At 40.3% G+C, this 21,096-nt stretch overlaps 1 protein-coding gene across 6 annotated transcripts in view; it reads left to right on the top strand.

The window, feature by feature from the left end:
* Window positions 1-21,096, top strand: part of LOC131226048 (probable ATP-dependent DNA helicase CHR12) — a 52,418-nt gene that overhangs the window by 2,718 nt on the left and 28,604 nt on the right. For 3 of the 6 annotated variants that reach the window (XM_058221710.1, XM_058221709.1, XM_058221713.1), the window contains 7 exons: window positions 2,169-2,325; window positions 6,517-6,581; window positions 15,378-15,569; window positions 15,681-15,830; window positions 16,862-17,293; window positions 18,982-19,241; window positions 19,994-20,212. In XM_058221710.1, coding sequence (XP_058077693.1) covers window positions 2,169-2,325; window positions 6,517-6,581; window positions 15,378-15,569; window positions 15,681-15,830; window positions 16,862-17,293; window positions 18,982-19,241; window positions 19,994-20,212 — 1,475 coding nt within the window. Of the gene's footprint in view, window positions 1-2,168; window positions 2,326-6,516; window positions 6,582-15,361; window positions 15,570-15,680; window positions 15,831-16,861; window positions 17,294-18,981; window positions 19,242-19,993; window positions 20,213-21,096 lie in introns of those variants that run through there. The other 3 variants (XM_058221711.1, XM_058221714.1, XM_058221715.1) reach the window with 3 other exon arrangements.

Below are 21,096 nucleotides of genomic sequence, written 5' to 3'. Positions count from 1 at the left end.
TTTGGGAAGATAGCATTGGTGTGGGAAAGCTTTGCTTATTAATTGTTTGTATAATTGTATTTTCCTTGCTTAGCTCCTGATTTGCAAGTGAGAGGTTGCTTTGAGGAGAGTAGTGAAGGTGGTTGGGTGTTCCCTTCTTAGGAGGAATCAATTAGTTGAGGAGATTGGGCTATTATCTGAGGTACTGCATAGACTAGAAGAGGTTGATATAACTTACAATGTGCCAGGCAGGTGAATATGGAGGACTGAGAAGTGAGGAACTGATGCATGATGCATCCTTAGGGAATTGAGTTGCCTGATGCATGATGCATCCTTAGTCATTGACTCAATTCCTTCTATGGTAGATGCTACATTGATGCATGTTGCAGTTGGATTCAGGTCTTCCTGCTCTCCTAGAGCCGATGTTCTGTTGGATTTCAAATTTGAGCTATGATCCTTACATGTGTTCTGTTGCCAAGGAAACTGTTAAACTCTGTTACTATGTTTTTGCTGGAGAGTTTTGAACCTTCTTTCTAGACCTTGTCACTGTGACATAGATGGTGATGGTTCTAAGATGTTATATCTCCTGGTAATAGGTTGTATCCCAGTGTGTGATTCTAGACATTTTGCCTTTTCTGTTCTCTCTATCATGTTAGTTGTAAGCAAATGGACGTTGTAGGCAAATGGAAATGCACAGCTGGGAATCTCATGGCCCCCTTTTGATTAGTGGGGTTCCATTCTCCTGTTAACAGCTTAAACTTGTAAATATAAATATTTGTAAGTTAGATTGCTTACTCTATATATGGACACACATGAGATTAAGGTTTCTGTTATAGAAATTGCCTGAACCTTACAGAAATTGACTGACATATGTAGTAACCAATTACCGTCACCAGAATTCCCTTCATATAATTGATGCATGTAACAACAATGTTGTGTGCCTGTGATACATTGAGTCTGTTGCATAGAAAAGTATTGTACACAGGTACAACAACCATTTTCAAGTGTTTTGGAAACGCGGTTTCATAGCATTTTGTTGGCTTTAGTCTTAAGATATGTTATATATAATATACTTGATGCCAAGACGTACTGTCACCAAAATTCCCTTTACAAAACTCATGTCTGTAACAAGGATTTTCTGTGCCTTTGATACTTTGACTCTGTTGCATAAAAAAGTATTGTACACAGGTCCGACAACCATTTTCAAGTGTTTCAGAAACATTGATTTCATTGCATTTGGTTGGTTTTAGTTTTAAGATATGTTATATACTTGACGCCAAGAAAACATTTTGAACTTGAGTTCCTTAGGATTTTTGTATTCTAGAATGTGGCTTGTGGCTTTGTGTCTATAATGAGTAGCTTCTTGTTGATTGTGAATTACTTAGTAGCTTGCTCGTTGCAGATTGAACTGAAATCATCGAGTCCATGCAAGAGTATGAAAATGTTCTGGATCTTGCTTGCTTTCTTGAGTTATTGTTTGTTTTAAAATTCATGATTTTCCTTGCTTAAAAGTTAATGAACTAAATTTCTTATGGAGGAAGTATGGAATCCTGATGCTTGAGAATGTGAAAAGTGTCTTGATGCACACATTTAGTACAATTGGGTCCCATGGTTCATGTATACAGACCGTCGATCCTATGGGAACCACTTTAGAGGGAGGATGGCCCAAAACTCTCCAAGATTGGAAGATCCTAGAGATCATATATTTGGCCCTTTTTCTTGACTATAGCTGTATTTTTATGTCAACTGTCTCTTTAGGGACAGAGATCAAAGAGGTGGTGAGGTCTAATCTAGAAGATTCTTTGAGAATTTCCATCCACAGTAGGGCCCATAAGATCAATGCTCTCGATCACAAAAACCATGGGCCCTGTTTGTATAGACTAGTGCATCAACACTATTAACATTTTGATAAGTCAGGACTTTATAATTCCTCTTTCTTATGATGTTGATATCTGCCTAGCCACTGTGGAACGAGCTGGGTACTTGAGTTTTAACATGTTTCCTTGCGTTCTTAATTACTTTGGTGGTGTTATGATGGCAGTGGTACTGCATATATTGTTTTCTTTAATCATATGCTTTTTCAACTGTTCTACATTTTAATATGTTAGGGATCCTTTAAAGTGCTCTTTTACGGATTTTTGTTTTTAACTGTTTCGATGTTTTGTTTTGTTATATGCCTTCTTGTGCAGAGCTGTAATGGGGTTTTGGCTAATGGGGGTTTGATAACAGACCTCGAGGATGCGCTGGCAAAACAACGAACTAGCTGCATGTCAAGTTTGGCATTGAAAGAATCAGAGGAAAGTCGTCTGCAAAGCCACATTCAACATCGTCTAACTGAGCTCGAAGGTTACTGTTTGCTGTTAATAACATTAGCCTTATATTTCTTTTTTCTTATTTATTGAGTAGGTTACATGGAAGTATGGAACAATTTCTCTTGGCTTTTGATGGGGAATCTTGTCTTTTGTATTGTTTCCCATTTTGAACTCACATTTGACTTTTTTGATAATAAAATGAGTTTTCCATCTTAATATTAAGCTATTTTATATCGAGTAGATTATTAGAGGAACATTAACTTTCCATGCCAACTAGCTATAGACTGTCCAATTAAAAAAATTTGTGCTATTTCAAAAGCTCCTTCTTGTAAAATCTCTCTCTCTCTCTCTCTCTCTCTCTCATGCATAGAAAGTTACCATGCAATGGTTGTAGGTGAGTGTTCCTTGGCTTATTATGGCACAATTCAAGTAACCCTAACTAGTGGTTGTGAATAAATGGCCTAAAGTCGATGCATCTGGTGATGTGGTTGTTTCACCTATTTCTTTGAACCTAAGATTGTTTCCTTAAATTTGACATGTTCCACAATAGACATTGGAAGCAATCTTAGCTGGACATGCAGCATGCGTGCCAAATGTCAAAGTTTCCTAAAGTGTTCAACATAGAACGCTCTAAAAATCAGGCACATGGACACTTGACACAAATAAATAAGTTTTTAAAATACGTAAATCAATAAATAAAAGAAAAATAAGAGAAAACAAACCGATTTAAGGAAATTAGAAAAAAGCATTCACATAGTTCTAGTCAAAACCAATAATAGTTCGACATAGAGCGCTGTACACGAGTCGAACCGAGTCGAGCTTGGCACAGCTCGGCTCGGCTCGGCCAGCAGCCAACCTTAGCTCCAACTTGGCTCGGCTCGGTCCTTGATCTTGACTGGCTAGTTCAGCTCGGTTCGGTCAGTAGTTTGAGCCAAGTTTGAGCCTGTGCGGCATTTTCTCAAACACATAAATTACATATTCAATCTCCCACACTTCGAATGCAAATTAGTAAGAGCGCTTTGCAGGCATTTCATCAATCACTTGGCGAGAAGCATCGAGATCAAGATATGAGGGCAGTCCTACAATGTAAAGTTTTTTTTTTTTGTGGGAATTTGTTTCTTCAATCTTCCCTCGAATACTCATTTCAAGAATACCCTGATATGATGGTAGTCTAAGAAACAACATTTCATTTAGGCATTTCATCAAACGCTCAACGAGCAGCATGAAGATCAAAATGACTGAGTCACTGAGCTGATTCGATCCGTGTGCATTCAAGTCGGGGTTCGAGCTGAGTCGAGTTGAGCTCAAGCAAGCTCAAACTTGGCTCGAAATTTTTTCGAGCTCCAAAAACCAGCTCAACTTGGTCCATATCTAGACTCGAGCCGGGGCGAGTCAAGATTTTCCGAGTCGAGTCGAGCGAGCTGACCGAGCTAACTCGACTCGTGTACAGCTCTAGTTCAACACTAACAAGTAATTTGTTAACGAACATTGAAAATCATGCGGTAATCACTGCAAAATAGTATTGATGCAATGATGACCATTACTCGCTCTCTTAAAAAATTCAATGAACCCCTATAGACAAAAAAAAAAAAAAGAAGCAAAGAGAACATGACTTATAATAAAAACCAATAGTATGAGGGAGTCCCTGTGAATATTTCTTAATCACTAAGAGAATGGAGGCAAACTTGAGGGCAAGGAGCAAGAAACCTTTGGCTTGACAAAAGAAATTTATGTAAGAAAAGAATTAAAAGGACGAAGGGAAAATTTTATGAAGAATATGTTTAGACACCTCACTTGAAGTGTCCGATACGTGGTTCTTTATGATGCCACCACTAGGACACTTTGTCCGTTCATGTTTTGAAGTGTCATGTTGTATCTTGTTGTGTTGAGGGATCCACGAGTGTCCCTAAGTGTCTGCCATAGCAAAATCCAAGAATTTGAAGTCTCTAGGTGACATTGATTGGAAGGTGATAGGCCAGTTTTTTTTTTCCCCTTCTCATAACTGACAGTTGTCTATAATCATTATCATCTTACTGCAGTGATTGGAAGAAAATGAATTCGTAATACTTTCATTTCCCACAAATATATATATATATATATATATATATATATATTTGAATATATTATTCTTCCAGAAACTGTGCTTTTTTGTTATTACTTCTATACTTTTGAGGACGTAATCATCGTTGTGCACCAAGACACACACCTTCACCTCCTTACAAGAAAGAGCCCAGTTAATGATTGACCCTCTAGTATGTACCGATAGAGAAGAACCCTACCTTCTGAAACACTGATTGTATAGATGTTTCCCTGTCATTGAAGATCTGCCTATTTCTCTCCTTCCATATGAAAAGTAGCTTCCAGACAAGGTTTCCCTTTTTTCCAAAAGGGCCACTACATTCTTTAAACATCTTTGCTACCAAGCCTTGAAGAACTCATTCACTCCCAAATTTTTTTAACGAGTCTCACCAAACAAATCTAACTGCCTCATAGTCTAGGAAAGATGATTAACCGCTTCCTCGACTGACTTGGACATGAAATACACACTAGGTAGAGATGATGACAGCAACGCTGTAAATGATTGATAGTCAGGATATTGTCCATGGCAGCAGTCAACAAAACGCAACATGAAGCCATTGAAAAAAAAAAAAACCATTAGTTAGGTGACCATGTTTTTTTTTATAGCTAATGGTTGTTTGCACTCTCTTCTAAATTCTTTTGCACGTGGTCCATTTTTATTTGGTGATTGTTCATTCAATCTAGGTGCGGGTTTATGCTGCAAGTACCCATCTTAGTTATCTTGGTAATATGCTACTAGAGACAAATTTATTTCATTTTATGGGAGCAAGACTTGTGACTTGTGCATATCATTCTAAGGTGGTCATCCCTCCAGGTTTTTGTGAGTATATTGTTGAATTTTTCATCACCAACTGCTACAATCCCCCAGAATTGCAATGAATTCCTTTGCATCTGCAAGTACGATCCATGAATACTTTGTTTTGATAGGGACCAGCACCAGATATGTGCATTGTGTTCTTGCTTAGACACCACATCCTTGTACACTGATAATTATGTATTTTCATGCAATTGACTTTAGTGCATGTTAATAAATGCAAAGAGAAATAATATCCTTGTGTGATCCTCTCTACAAGTTCAGTTAAAGAGGAGTTTTTGTTAAATAAAAAGCAAACTACTACACAATATTGATCTGCAAGCTTTTCACAAAGCAGTTACAGGTAGAGGTTTGGTAAATGGTTCTAACCTAAATAAGATTGATAAATTTTGATATGTTGCAGTAATTGTCCTCCCATGTGCAGTTACTTTTTTACTTGTAACAGGAGAGAGTACCTTGTTTATGGTGATTTCTTGGGTGTACCTGAAGCGACAAGGCTGGGGTTGCAGTACTCAGTATGGCTTTGGTTTCATTGCCGTAACTCTGTTGAAGCCTATCACAATCCATTCTGATTTTTTCGTTGTTACCAAATTGATGGTGCATGAGCATGTTTCCCCGTAGAGTGGTTTCATCATTGATCTTTGAAGACTTCAATGCCCTTCTATGGATAAGACTTTCCATTTTCACTACTGTAGCTGTGCATTTGGCTTGAACACAAAAACTTGGCTTCTCATATCCATGATAGGAAAGGAGCTTATATATTGGTTGTAGCTCCTTTATGTTTGAGCTGAAATCCCATGTTGTGGTCGTTACACTGCTTTGGACCCTTGGTGAGCTTTCACATTCTAATGTTCCTTTTTCCCCTTCTTCCAATGAGATGGCAAAGAAACAAGTATGGACACTCGTATGGATCCAACACATGTTGATGAAGTAGCATGTCTGATGTACATGTACCAGACACCCAGTCTGTTCACTTTTCGTGGTTATTCTTTTTTGTAATGGGGCCTCTACTGGTAGCTCTATAGGAACATTTTCACCTAAGCTGTCTTTCTGATGCAATAGGCTAATTTCTGTTCTACTTTCTAAGTTGTATGTTTATCTATGAATATTTTTTAAGTGCCAATCATCCCATTTGTGATAGTTAAATCTTCCATTCATTGCAACCATGTTCATATCAAGTCATCTTAGACAGGGAATTAATTAGGATGTTTGTAAAAAAAATAATGATGCTTGATACATAAAAAACTTAGTCTTGCCATTCTAACCTTTAGCATCTGGTTCTTGTTCGGATATTGTTTTCCATGCCTGACTTTTACATAAATACTGAATCAGGGTTGCCTACAAGTAAAGGTGAGGACTTGCAGATGAAGTGCTTGCTTGAGCTATATGGCCTAAAGGTGACCTTCTAGTTAAATAATTCAAAAGTTAATTGCATACATTTAACTCGCTGATTGTGATCAACCAATGTGATAGCGCTTGATTGTAATCAACCTGTGTAATAGTCTTTAACATTGCGCCTGTGGGAGTTTAATGCTTCATTGCCGGTCCCAAGCCTAGAAAAGGAGGGTTGTGTCAGGTTGGCAGCTGGCGTCAAACTTATGCCAAAACCCGAACAATATGACATTCCAAACTCATGCTAGGGCATTGCCAGCTCCAGTTAGTTGAGATAAGGCTATGATGATGATGGTGAATTCTCTTCATCATGCGAACAAACTCCGTACTTTCTAGCTGCAATTTACTGTTCCGGTTTCTGGGTATGCATTCCATGTGCATCATTCTTTTACCACTAGTCTTTCATTTTGACCTTATAAGTTGGTTAATTAAGAAGTGAAAGCTCCACGTCCATTTATCCACAGTGCCGAGGTTCAGAAGTTATATTTATAACATGCCAATTAAACTTTCAAAATAATACATCTTATAAATCGAACTAAAAAGTTTCAAGGATCACCCATTCTCCATCCTTGCAGCCTAGCATCCTTGAGAAATGCATTTCACTATGAATCTGTTAATTTTCCTCCCCCCCTTGTTTTGAGGCATGAAGGCTACTTCTGAGTCCACTGTTGCTGCACATGCCAATGTGGCAAATATGAGAGATCTGGCCTCACAATTCTTGTACCATGGGGCCATGGCCCGAAAACCTGTCCAGGCCAGTCATTGGGTGGGACTATGAAAAAAAAAAGGGACAGTTAGAAAATATGAACAATCGCTCACATTTGACTTGTGCATGCAGCTGGATGATGACCGGACTGGCCTATTTTTTGTCCACGGCACAGACAATGGGGCCCACCTGGCAAATAGCCCAGATCTCTCACACACATTGGCACATGTGGCGAGAGTAGGATCCAAAATCCTTCTTGTCACCTTAGTCGATATATATCAATAGAGCAAGCAGAGAAGTTTGCTGCAGACCATTTCTTTAATCTTAAAGATATGAATAAAATGACCTCAACCATGGTGATTGGTACAACGATTAACATAATCTTATATAGGAATACTGTATTAAGATTTTGACATGGTCCTTGGCCCCTTTACAGACTTAAAAGGTACCCAACAATGGAAGGTATTTGCTCCTCATTGAACTCTGTCTCCAGGAACCTGTAACTCTATCTGAACCAGTGGTTCTTCTCCATTATTTATGGCACGTATCTAGACTTTTTTGAAAGCAATAATGTTGATGCAACTGAATCAAAAGAGAAGGGTTCAAATTAGTTACATAGCGACAAAAAATCTCCAAAAGATTGATAAATTGAGCCCAGAATTAAGTTAAATAACACATGCTAGGGTAAAAGTAAGCCCCCCTAATGCTTATATTGGAGCAACACACGCTACAGGACGACAATTGCTAGGCGGAGACGGTAGTGGTGTGTGTGCAGAATCTTTGCATGGAGATGGTTCGGGCTTGAACTAGAGGCTGAGTAATGACACGATAGCAGGAAGAAATTGCTAGGACCAGAAAGAATGGACAGGTGAAAGGTAGGAAACAGTTTTAAAAAGGAAGAGGTTTCATGAAATCGAATGAGCTCCCAGAGTTCCTAAGATTATTTGTGGTGGGCTTCTCGGTTGGATGGCTGCCAATTAACTTCGAGAGGGTGTTCTGAAAAGCTGATAAGGTGATGGATATGGTAATCCCTAGAGATGGTGATTCGTCGGCGTGTTGAGGCTTTGCATTCGTGAGAATGGAGTTGGAGGAGGGGGTGGATAGAGTTGTGAATTTACTGGATGGTGAAAATTTTGGAGGCATGAAGTTGGGTGTGCAGCGAGCACGATATGGACCGGAGAGGAAAAACATGGAAGAGGCACGTCGGGAGGGCAAAAACAACAATAACATTGTTGATAAAAATCGTTAGTATTTCAGAAAGAAGGGAATCTCAGGTCCAACTTTGATACTTGCAAAGGGAACCAAGGGAAGGGGGTGGAAATTCGAAAGTCATATAAAGAGGCGGTCACTGAAAGTGACAGTACCGGGTTGTAGAGGGAAGATGTTGCGGGGGATTTTTCCTTGCAGTCTAAGATAGGCCTGTGGAGAGTGGAGACTGAGCACAGTCTGGAATTGAAGATTCACAAGAAGGCGCTAGAGGAATCTCTAAAATCTTTTGAATTTAGCCTTGTTGCTATGGTGAGACCCGGCTGTTCGGAGGAAGAAATTGAGAAATGGCTTAGTCTCATGTGCAGAGGAGATATAGAAGATACGGTGGTGAAACTGCTGAGAGATGACTAATTTTACGTATCTCTTTGTTCACAACGCGAAGTTGACAGTTTCATGGTATCCTATAAGATGCATTTGGACGAGAAGATTCTTAATATCTAACGTTGGGAGGAATGGTCCATTTTTGGGTGGGAGGAATCTTGGTACCAAATCTGGGAACTCCCTTTAGAATTCTAGATGAATGAGATCTTTCATGGAGATTGGTGGATACATGGGTATGGTATTGTTGATTGATCCACGAACATTGGATTGTGTAATGTTGCGATATACTAGAATTCTGATTAAGAAAAAAAGGTGTGTTGAGGCACTGAAAAATATTCTGATTAGGGTTGGAAAAGAGAAGATTTGCGTCAGATTGAGGCGGGAAGGACCCATCCACAATCAGAGTTTCGAACAAGCATCATCAGCCATGGCGATTCCAATCACAGAGGAAGATGGAGTATTTACTCAGTGCTCCAGCAGACATCGAAGGTTTTAAGAAGGGTCTATCTCTATCCTATTGGCCAGCAAGGGGGCAGTGTGGTAGAAATCGAGCAGAAATTGACATGTGGAAGGAAAATCGATTTTCAAGATACAGGTTCAGAAGGAATTAATTGTGCCACAGAGAAAGATGGCGAAAGGCTGTTGCTAGGGACAACACGTGGTAGTGAATTGAATGCGGCAGATTTGGTTTCAGCAGAGAGAATATGGATTGAATCCTTGACGCGTGGCAAGAGGAGCAGGTGATCTTTATGACACGGGAGCAACATGGGCAGCCAGAAGATTATGGTTTACAGACGGACGATTTACAATCTGCCAGAGATGGGGATCCGTGGAAAACGTGAAAGTCATCCATCCAGCTGTTCACAAAATCATTGGAGGATGGTGACGTCACACCTATTCTCATGTTGCCAAACAGGTATGATGAAGAAGAGAACAGGTGTCAAATTCTGCAGCTCGTGTGAGTTAAGGAAAGCAGAATGCCATCAAGTGCATCAATGGTACGTGTGCATCACACCCATGGGTTGCTACATACGAACGAAGTTATGCATAATTGGTTTACGTATCTCCCTCCAGAACTCGACTATTTTAGGCATGAGGGGACTCATTTTTATAAAACCGCTACCACTTGTTCAAGCAAATCAGCACGTTGCTGTTATCGAACCCTGCCCCCAACAGAAATCTCAGATGGTATTAGTAGAGCCAATGCTCCAGTTTCGCAAATTCGCAAGCTCAGATGATTCAAATTACGAATTTAGAGGATTCTCTTGAAACAACTGTCATCATTACTTTGATCCAAATCGTAAGGCAGTGATGGTAGGTGAAAATTAGTACTCTCCGGTGGTAGCTGGGAAAGAAGGAATGGGCCACATTTCAATATCTTAAGGAATGAGATGGACTCAGGAGGCTTTGGGGAAAATTGGGAGAATCGTGGGTGTCATGTTTGGGGATTGCGAGAAGGATTATGTGGCGATTTTTCATACGATTCGAGAAAGGGGGGCTTAGAAAGAAAAGGAAACTCAGCTAGCTGCAGCTATGGCCTCTCCCAGAGGCCATAGGGAGCTGAAGGGATTAGAGTGCTCGGTTAATTATGATATTGTATTAGGACCACTAGTAGGTCAAACAAGGAGAACAGGGAAAAGGGTGGATCCATGAAGATTTTATCTTGGAAATATAAGGGGTATGGGCTGCCCCGAAAAGCGAGCTCAAATCCAGGCCATTTGCAGAAAGTTCAAGGCGCGGGTAATGGAGATCCAAGAAACTAAAATCCTTGTAATGGATCAAACGGTAGTAAAGATGTGTGGAGAGGTCCAGCGAAAGAATGGATAGTGAAAGATGTGGAAGGCTCAGTAGGAGGCATTTTAATCATTTGGAACTTGGCGCATTGGTCTATGGAAGATAATTGGACTGGTGTTAAGCCTAATTTTGCATGATATATCTTCTGGTTTCTGTTGGGTCTTTTTGGCGGTATATGGTCTGAATGTTCCATCATTGAGGGGGCAGTTTTGGGCAGAGTTGGACTCAGTTAGGTCTAAATGGGGCCTTTCGTGGTGCATCAGAGGAGACTTTAACATTACGAGATTTATGAAAAATTGCCAAGGGGGAATCCCACTCAAAGTATGCAGGATTTTTTCGGATCGGATTTGCCGAAATGGACTGGTTGATATGCCAATGGGAGGGGTCAGATTTATGTGGTCTAACGGCCAAACCAATCCAATTCAATCAAAACTTGACCACTTCCTGGGATTGGCTGAATGGATAGATCACCATCCTTTGTCTTCTCAAAGAGGCTTACCCAAGCCCATATTCGTTCACTGCCCGATAATGTTAGAAATGGAGTTGGAAAGCTGGGGGTGCAAGACCATTTAGGTTCGAAATTACGAGATTTATGAAAAATTGTCAAGGGGGAATCCCACTCAAAGTATGCAGGATTTTTTCGGATTGGATTTGCCGAATTGGACTGGTTGATATGCCAATGGGAGGGGTCAGATTTAGTGGTCTAACGGCCAAACCAATCCAATTCAATCAAAACTCGACCACTTCCTGGTATTGGCTGAATGGATAGATCACCATCCTTTGTCTTCTCAAAGAGGCTTACCCAAGCCCATATTCGATCACTGCCCGATAATGTTAGAAATGGAGTTGGAAAGCTGGGGGTGCAAGACCATTTAGGTTCAAAATTGCTTGGCTTCAAGTAGAAGGTTTCAAAGAGTTGGTGATTAGCTGGTGGGAATCCTTTCAAATATCAGGTCAGCCAGGTTTTGTGTTTTTCCAAAAACTGCGTCTCCTTAAAGTTAAAATTGCTTGCTGGAAGGAGGAATTCTTTCGAAATAGGCAATCAACGATGGACAATCTACTAGAGGAAATTCAAGCCTTGGACTTAAAAGAGGAAGGTGTTGTTTTACCTGACATGGAAAGAGATTGAAGGGAAGCCATTCGGAAATATTACAATAACTTTTTAAAGGAAGAAGAAATAAAGTGGAAACAGCGATCGTGAGCCACTTAGCTTAAAGGGAAGCCACTAAGGGGAATAATAACACTAAGTTTTTCCACGGTTATGCCATTTTTAGAGCTCGTTCGAACATGATTGAGTCGGTAGTGGAAGATGGGATCCGGATTGAAGGTAAAGCACAAGTTTGTGGAGTTATTGTGTCCTATTACAGAAATCTACTATAAGATTCAAGTTTGCAAAGGCCAAAACTAGATAAGCTCCAGCTTCCAACTATGTCCATCGATGAGGCATAATTTCTGGAAAAGGAAATCTCGAAGGAGGAGGTCAGATCTTCCATTGAAGTGATGGGTGGGGACAAGGCTCCTGGCTCAGTTGGCTTCTTGCTAGCATGTTTTCAAATATTTTGGGAAACTATTAAGTCAGATCTGGTGGCCTTTTGTTGTGAGTTCAGCGTGAATGGTAAGCTTGCTTCGGAGATGGGTGCAACATTTATAACACTCATCCCCAAGAAGGAAAGGGCGGAATGCATCAAGGATTTTCGGCCGATTAGCCTTATTTCCTCTCCTTACAAGATTCTTGCAAAGATCTTGGCTATAGGATTTATATCTGTGTTGGGAGGCTTGATATCTAAAGAGCAATGAGCTTTTGTGGAAGGGAGACATATTTTGGAAAGTTCCCTTCTAGCTAATGAAATTATTGTGACACAAGGAAGGCGGTAGGGGAGTAGTGTGCAAGCTAGACTTGGAGAAAGCTTATGATCATGTGGAATAGGCATTTATAGACTGCCTGTTGTGTCATATGGGTCGTGGAGTGAAGTGGAGGAGTTGGATAAAGGAATGTATGGGCTCAACTAAATTCTCAATACTTATCAATGGTTCTCCTCATGGCCCTTTCAAGTCCTCTAGAGGTCTGAGGCAAGGAGATCCACTCTCTCCTTTCCTTTTTGTTGTTGTGGCTGAAGCAATAAGCAGGATGTTATTGAAAGGGGTTTAGGAAGGTTTTTCTATGGCTTTAAGGTGGACAGAGGGGACCTTCAAGTGTCACATCTTTAGTTTGCAAACGATATTATACTATTTTGTGCACATGCTGGTAGGTCTTGACTCTTAAGTCGGGTATACGCCCAAGTATGGGTGAAGGGGGGACCGGGTCGGCCAAGCAGGGCCTGTTTACGAAATGGGTCAAGATTCTGGTCTGATCCACATTCCATTACATTGTGGTCCTACACAACCCGGCCCATTTAATTGGAATCTCATCAGGCTCATTTAATTGGATTCAGGCCCTGTGCGGACCCGATCCGACTGAGAACAACCATGCTCGGGTTTAAGAATGGAACACGGAGCTAATTGTATACCGGCCATCCCCATTAGTGAATACATACAAACATTGGCTGGGTTAGGAGTCATCATCTGGCTAGCCCATTGGTAAGGTGTTTGTGTCGGGCAATGGCTAGGTCAGGTCTGGTCATTTGGCCCAAGCCCATTGATAAGCTATATGTGTGTCAGGTGGGGTGGGGGTATCAACTACCGATTAGCCGGGTGTGGTACGATTGGCTGAGCCAACCCAAATCTCCCTAAAGCATCTATGGACTGTATTTGATAACGGGGTGGGGGGGATACTTCTAATTAAAATGGTCTTATTTAATCTTCCGTTGTATTTTATGTCCCTATTCAAATGTTCGAAAAGAGTGCTCTCTAGGCTAGAAAAACTTTGGAGGGCCTTTTTGTGGGTAAATGGATTTGGAGGTTCGGGGCAGAGAGTGGGGGTTTATTGAAGGAAGTTTTGGTATGAAAATATGGGGTAGATGGTTTGGCGTGGTAGCCTAAACACATTCTACTATGTAAAACGCTGTCTATGTGGAGGTCTATCTTGACCCTCACGGGGCTGGTTCTTAGGGGGTTGAGTTATCGAGTGAGGGATGGGTCAAAAGTCGGTTTTTGGATCGATGTATGGATAGGCAATTCTTCATTCTTGAGTCGATTCCCACAGCTAGCTCAAGTAGCCTTTGGCCTAAATATTTCGGTTGCGTCCTATTTTGATTCTTCTATCGAGGCTTGGGCTCAGTGTGGAAGAGATCTTCCTGAGGATGAGATTATTGATCTTCTAGAGCTACTAATTTCGGGCCTGACGCTTTTGGGGGAGCTGAATCGATGTATTGGCTTCACTCCAAATCAGGGAGATTCTAAGTCAAATCACTTTATTGTCACTCATCAAAGAATCTTCAAGGTGAAGCCAAGGCGCATACTTTCCCTATCTGGTTCTATGGGTGCCCCATCAAAGGTGGTGGTGTTCGTTTGGCTCATGGGTTGGAATAGAGTATTAACCATTGATAACCTACAAAGAAGGGGTTTCACCATTGTGAATGCATTCTATCTTTGCTGGAGAGAGAAGTCGGTGAATCATTTAATTTTACATTGTCCTTTTTCCAGGGAATTCTAGTGTATTGGATCACTTTGCAGTCATTTGGGTGCTGTCAGAATCGATAACTGACTCGTTCGTCCAATGGCATGAGGGAGGTTTGATGGCAACTTCGAGGAGATGGAGACTGTTCCTCTTGGCCAGTCTTTGGGCTATTTGGGCCGAGAGGAACATCAGATGTTGCTGAGACAAATGTGGTTCTCCCCGGGGTGTTTTTTTCTAAAGCTCTTATTGATGCAGTAGATTGGGTTGGGCTGCTACCTTTGTAATATCTTTTCAGTTTTTCATTGCTTTTTTTTTTTTTTTTTGTTTATTTATTCTTTTGGCATGGCCACTTTCTAATAAAGTTGTCATCCTTCAAAATAAAAATAAAAATCCATACATATGGCTTAATCATGAGTACATAAGTGGAATTAAATGCTTAAAAAAATAAAGGAAAAATCCCACTGGTTAAATAACTAGTGATGAAACCTAAAGCGAATCCTATTGGTTGAAGAAAAAAAAAATCCTCCCTTTTCTAAGGAAACAACTAAAGCTAGAGGTTTAAAGCATCCAACTATATACTAACTCTAGGCATTTCATGCGTATAATCACCAAAATAATACCATATGGCATTATATGCTCATATGTTTGGCATGGAAGGACCTTAAATGATTCTAAAGAGTCCAATTCTATCAACCTTCCTATATCCCAGCCATAGGGTTGGAACCCAGCTGCATGGCTCATTTTTGCTGTACTGCTTTGTAGACGCATTTAAACATTGCACGTGGCTAAAACATAGGAGTACTTAATATGGTCAGTGACTCCAATATCAACTATGTATCCTTGTTCACCATGCGTATCAACTCGTGTATTCAACCATAAGTCCATATTGTGCCATATGGTTGGTACATAGTTTTTAACCAATCACATGCTACGGAAGGCTTTGGACCCCATCTGATGGGACTTGTGGACCCACAGCCCATTGAATTCCATCAAAGGCAATCTATCACATGCGTATGGTGATGGGACCATCACATGTTATGTATGGTCTTGATGCTTCCATGCTCCTGATTTTATCAAATGATGTTCATTCTATTTCAACTATGGTTGAGGGATAACATGAGTCTGTCCTGTTGGACAAGGATTTTCTTCTACCAGCTATCGGAATTACAGAGGAAAGTGCGCTTGGATGTGAATTCAGAATATTGGCTACGTGAAAAATGTGCATATCCTGATAAACAGTTGTTCGACTGGGGGTTGATGCGGCTGCGACGTCCCTTTATCCTGTATGGTCTGGATGCTTTTGCCATGGAAGCTGATGATCGACAGCGCAAGAAGAGGGATGCGGAGGTTTAAATTGAATTTGTGAAATTTAATATTTCCCTAATTTCTTCAATTAAGTCAGACATGGCACACCTCCATTTATTTGATGTCTGTGATGCTGCTGATTCCTTGCTACAGAGGCTGTCAAGGTTTGAAGAGGAGGAAAAGAACCGTATGGAAACTAGAAAGAGGAAATTTTTTGCTGAACTTCTTAATGCAGCTCGTGAGTTTCAATTGCAAGGACAAGCTTCTCTGAAACGCCGGAAACAGAGGAATGATGGTATCCAGGTTCGACTTTTGAGTCTTTTGCTTTCTGATTATATCTATATATAAGTGCTCTAGTGCTCTCATGGTACTTTAACTTGGTGCTATGAGTTGCATTTGGATATGTGGATAGCCCAATCAATTGAGCTGGACCATTCATCTGGTCCAGCCCGCTATATATGGGTCACTGTGAAAAGTTATGGGCATGTTTGGTTCGTGGGATTAAATGGTATGGAATTGCATTAGATGGAATTAACACCATCATTGCACAATGATTGCATGTCTGGAAATACCATGGTATTTTGGTCATCCAATCCCCACGTTTGGGATCAAATTCTTCCTCTAGAAAAAACACTGCATTAAGTGAAACCCACGTTTGGTGAACCATGGAAATGTAATCAACAGACCAGATTCACAGCTGATGTCGGTCAGTTGTACACATATATAACTCGAATGTCATGTGTTAAGGGTGCATTTGGATGGACCATGTGGTGTGGATAAAATACGTGCATCAATGTGGGGCCCACATATATATTGGATTTAAAATCCACCAGAAATCCCACATGGGACCAAATGTAATTCTATCCCACATAATCCCAATCCTTCTCGTCGTCTCCAAACACTAGATGGAATATGCATGGGACCAAATGCAATTCCATCCCACCTTATCCCACCTAAGCCCATGTAGCAAACAGGCTTATAGTGATTGGAGTGTCCTATCCATCTTAGTGTTTCTTTTTGTTAGAATCATCTGTTCTCCAAGCAGTGATGGGATGGCTGGATCATCTGATCGAAGTGATTCTTGGAAACCCTTTAAATGCTATAACCTTAAGCACCATCTCCTTCATTTTACTGTTTCTGCTTGCTGGTCAGGATTATTTGGTAATCTTTGACATTGTGTATGGTTTTCTTTTTTATCCCAAGTTGTGGTGCAAGCTATTGTCTTTTTCTAATATTTTCTTGATGTGCATGTTGTGTTTCTAATAATGAAAGGCCTTTATGAAATTGGTAAAAAAAAAAAACAAAGGTTTTATGAAATTTCTAATATCCTACAGGCATGGCATGGACGACAAAGGCAACGTGCTACCCGAGCTGAAAAACTGAGGTTCCAAGCCTTGAAAGCAGATGACCAAGAAGCTTACATGCGGATGGTAGAAGAGAGCAAGAACGAACGCTTAACTATGCTTCTTGGGAAAACCAATGACCTTCTTGTTTGTCTCGGAGCAGCTGTTCAAAGGCAAAAAGATGCAGAACACACTGATGGAATTGAAACTTTGAAAGACCCTAATGGCATTGAAGCTTTGAAAGACCTAGAAGTGGATGATCCATCACAATTATCTCTTTCCAAGAGTGATACCCCAGCAGATTTACCTCCGGATGAAGATGTGGATGTGCTTGATTCGAGTTCTGCTGATCGTGTTAAGACAAAAGATTTACTTGAAGGCCAGAGGCAGTATAATTCTGTTATTCATTCAATTCAGGAAAAGGTAACCAAAAAAAGAAGAAGAAGAAGCAAGCCCTTAATAAGTTGCCTCTCATAATTTTTCTGGCTCTTTAACCTCTTGTCATAGTATGGGTTACTGTGTTTGTGTGGTGCATGTCTGATTGAGTAGGGCAAACATCTCAATAGGCAACCATTTTAGTGAGAATTTTTTGGATTCCATGAAGCCATGGAGATTGTCTAATTGATAACGTTATTCCTGTAACCTCTTGCTAGAGTTAAGGAAGCATGTCGGTTAACCACCAAATCATGGTCAACACTGTTTTCCTGGCCAGCTTAATGCGCTTGCAACTGTTGGAATCTAGCAGATGATAAAAAGGTGAAAGTAAAATGGTTTTCTCCACACCAGTGGTTGGCAAGGCATTCCGTAACGGTAACAGTGGCCGTTACAGCCACCACTGTTACCTTTACGATATGGGCCATAACGACCGTTACAGTCTCTCTTTTTTATTTGAAAAAAAAACCCCAAAAAACCTGTATCGGCCCTGTAATGGACAATTCGGGGCCGTTACGGCCTTTACGGGGGCATAATGGGCTGTTATGGGGGTTGTAACGGCCTTTACAGGTTATTTTTTCTATAACAGCTGTTACAGCCTTTACGATCCTATAACATGTAACGGTTGCCACTGTTACCTTTACGTAATGGCCTTTACGGCACGCCATGCTGGTTGGTGAATTCTGGTGATGCCGAATATGAAGTTCTCAAGGAAAGTTTGAGGCTTGTCTCGAACTTCTTTCAAGGAGGTTATCGAGTGTGATTTTAGTCGTAAACGATCACTGCAATCTCTGGCTGATGGCATTTATCTCTTTTCATGCATAATGTAGCTTCTAGCATTAGCACTTCAAAAAAAAAAAAAAAAAAACTTACATAGCCAAAGGTGTTGGAAGGGCGAATCCTTGTTTAGAGAAGTCTTCACTGCTTTCTTGATATATCCTTGTTCCTCTGTGTAAAATTTTCATTACTCATCCAAAAAAAAGAAAAAAGAAAGAAAGAAAGAAAGTGGGATTTAGGTGTGTTGTTGCGTTCTTTTCCATATCAATTCCATCTCTAGTAACTCGTGCTCAGTATAAAAATCAGCTGCTTGTGTCATGCTAGTATATGTGGCTGTGTCAGTTTCTTTTCTTTCCTCCAGCCTGTTCAGTTTGCATTTCTGCAGTGACATTGCTTGTTCTTCCATATGTGGTTTGTATTGCAAAAAACTTATTCTTCTGCTCAACTTCAGGGATTTAATGTGTTTAACTGTATCTATAGAGCCTGATGATTTCTGTATATCCTTCTATCTTTAATATGGAAATTATACAGTCCCTAACTAAACGTGATAATTTGGACAGAAATATACAGGTGTGCCACCATCCTGTGATTGGGTCATGCCCCAAGAATGCCTACCCTTCAGGAAACCCTACTCATACAGTAATCTTGCTGAATGTGGGCCATTGGCTTGCATCATTTCCAGGCCAGCAGTCCAGTTAAGATCATCTGTTGGAGTATATTTTTGTGGCCTGAACCAAATGCTGCTTTTGGTTCAGTCAAGCATTGCATCATACCTCCTTTACATACAGGAATCATTTTCATTTCTTTTCCTGTTCTTTTGGTAGTTCTTTGAGGATTTAACATCTTGGTTAAGAAATCATGTTTATACTACGAGTAGAACTATTAACTTTTGGCTTACACAGGTAATGGAGCAACCATCCATGCTTCAAGGCGGGGAATTGCGACCTTACCAGTTGGAAGGACTTCAGTGGATGCTTTCGTTGTTCAACAACAATCTAAATGGTATTCTAGCTGATGAGATGGGGTTGGGGAAGACAATTCAAACCATAGCATTGATTGCATATCTGCTGGAGAACAAGGGTGTGAGTGGACCCCACTTGATTGTGGCTCCAAAGGCTGTATTGCCAAATTGGGCTCATGAATTCTCAACCTGGGCTCCAAGGTATATTCAGGTCTTTCAAATCCACATTTTTTATGCATTTTTCGTCACCATCACCATCACCATCTTCTTCTTCTTCTTCTTCATGTTAGCCTTTCTCCAACAATTTGGGTTTGGCTTTTGAATGGTACATAACCAAAATTTTAATGATCGGCTGCCCACCAAACATCAACCTTCCTCTTTTAGCCAGGCTCATGGGATTGGCTATGGAAAAAGCCCACATTGACACCACTCATATGTCAGCATGGTCCCACCCAGTATTGATCCACATCCTAGTTATTCCTGATGGGTCATGGAGGTGTAGTTGTAGGGAAACTACTAAGTACAAAGTTTTTATACACTTCCTATGAAGAAAATTAAAATTTTTGATCAGGCAATTGTTCAGTCAACATTTTTTATGCGGGGCCATGTTTTTGGTACCAACCATTCATATGGTGGGTGCCATGGTGGATGTGAGAGAAAAAAAAAATCTGATAATCCTAGCAATTTGATTGGGCCATTGTTAGATGTGTATCATCGGTTGTAAAATTTTTATCAGATGGCTAGGTCATCAAGTGTGAGGACATTCATGCATGACCCATCCCTTGATGGTGCCTATCAGGTAAATGGCCAAGATCAATGAAAGGTGGACCCCACCTTGAGAATGCTAAGTTGAAAAAGATAACATAGTTAGTCTCTTGTTCTAACATCATTTGATATATATCTCACATTTAACCTGTTTCCATCTAACTTAAAATGCCATTCTCGTGATCCAGCATTGTTGCCGTTCTATATGATGGGCGTCTAGATGAAAGAAAAAGCATGAGGGAAGAGTATTCTGGGGAGGGAAAATTCAATGTGATGATTACACACTATGACCTTATTATGCGTGACAAAGCTTTTTTAAAGAAAATTCATTGGTACTATATGGTTGTTGATGAAGGGCATCGATTAAAAAATCATGAGTCTGTTCTTGCACGTACCCTTGTGTCAGGGTATGTTTCATGCACACTTTCTGATCATTTATCTCGTCTTAATTAGTATTTTTCAAGACCCTGCAATGGTATGCAACTGACAGATAGCCATGCCTTGTCTCTTCAAATGAGAATTGCTTATACACACTACATTGCTATTGATTGATCTTCTTCTGCAAAATGTTCTTTAAGTTGTCTTAATGCAATATAAAGCTAGAATTAAGCCTGGTTTTAGAAACTAAACAAGTAGGATTGCATGTACCAGATTTTGCAATACTTTCTAGCTTTCCAAATGCAATTAGTCATACACATGAATCAAAGAAAACAAAAGATAGAGAATATGCAAAAAGATGATAGATGTTGTAGCATCCAACCATTAGTTTGATGGAGCATAACATTCCTAATCTAACCCATTGTCAGTTAGAATTTTATTTATTTATTTATTTTTTGAGAGCAATTTTTATTTATTTATTTATTTTTTTTTTTAATTAGAAAGGCAAATGCAAGGTGGGAAAAGAAAACAACCCGAGACTAATAAAAAAAAAAGAAGAAGGAAAAGACGGATACAGAGCTTGCCACTGCTACATTGGAGGCGCAACTCCTAATATTGAATTTAACCTTTCTAGCAACCTCCACAGATGCACTCCTATTTAGAAACAACACCCATTCCTTTCCCCCCAAAATTCCCCACACTACTGCTACTATGACAAGCTTCCATAATGCCTTATCATCTTTCCTCGGACCCTCCCCATGCCAAGCCTATAAAAGACCATCCACCGACTTCGGCATTGCCCATGCTACATTGAAGATATTAAAAAATAGAGACTTCTTTGAGAGATTATCAATCATTGGCACCCTTTTCCTTCTCAACAACCAAACAAAAGACACCACTTGGGGAGGGGGGT

Source organism: Magnolia sinica, chromosome 14 (assembly GCF_029962835.1).
Source record: "Magnolia sinica isolate HGM2019 chromosome 14, MsV1, whole genome shotgun sequence".
Classification (NCBI taxonomy): Eukaryota; Viridiplantae; Streptophyta; class Magnoliopsida; order Magnoliales; family Magnoliaceae; genus Magnolia; species Magnolia sinica.
The sequence above is the reverse complement of the archived record's forward strand: the minus strand, read 5'-3'. Positions and strand labels throughout refer to the sequence as shown.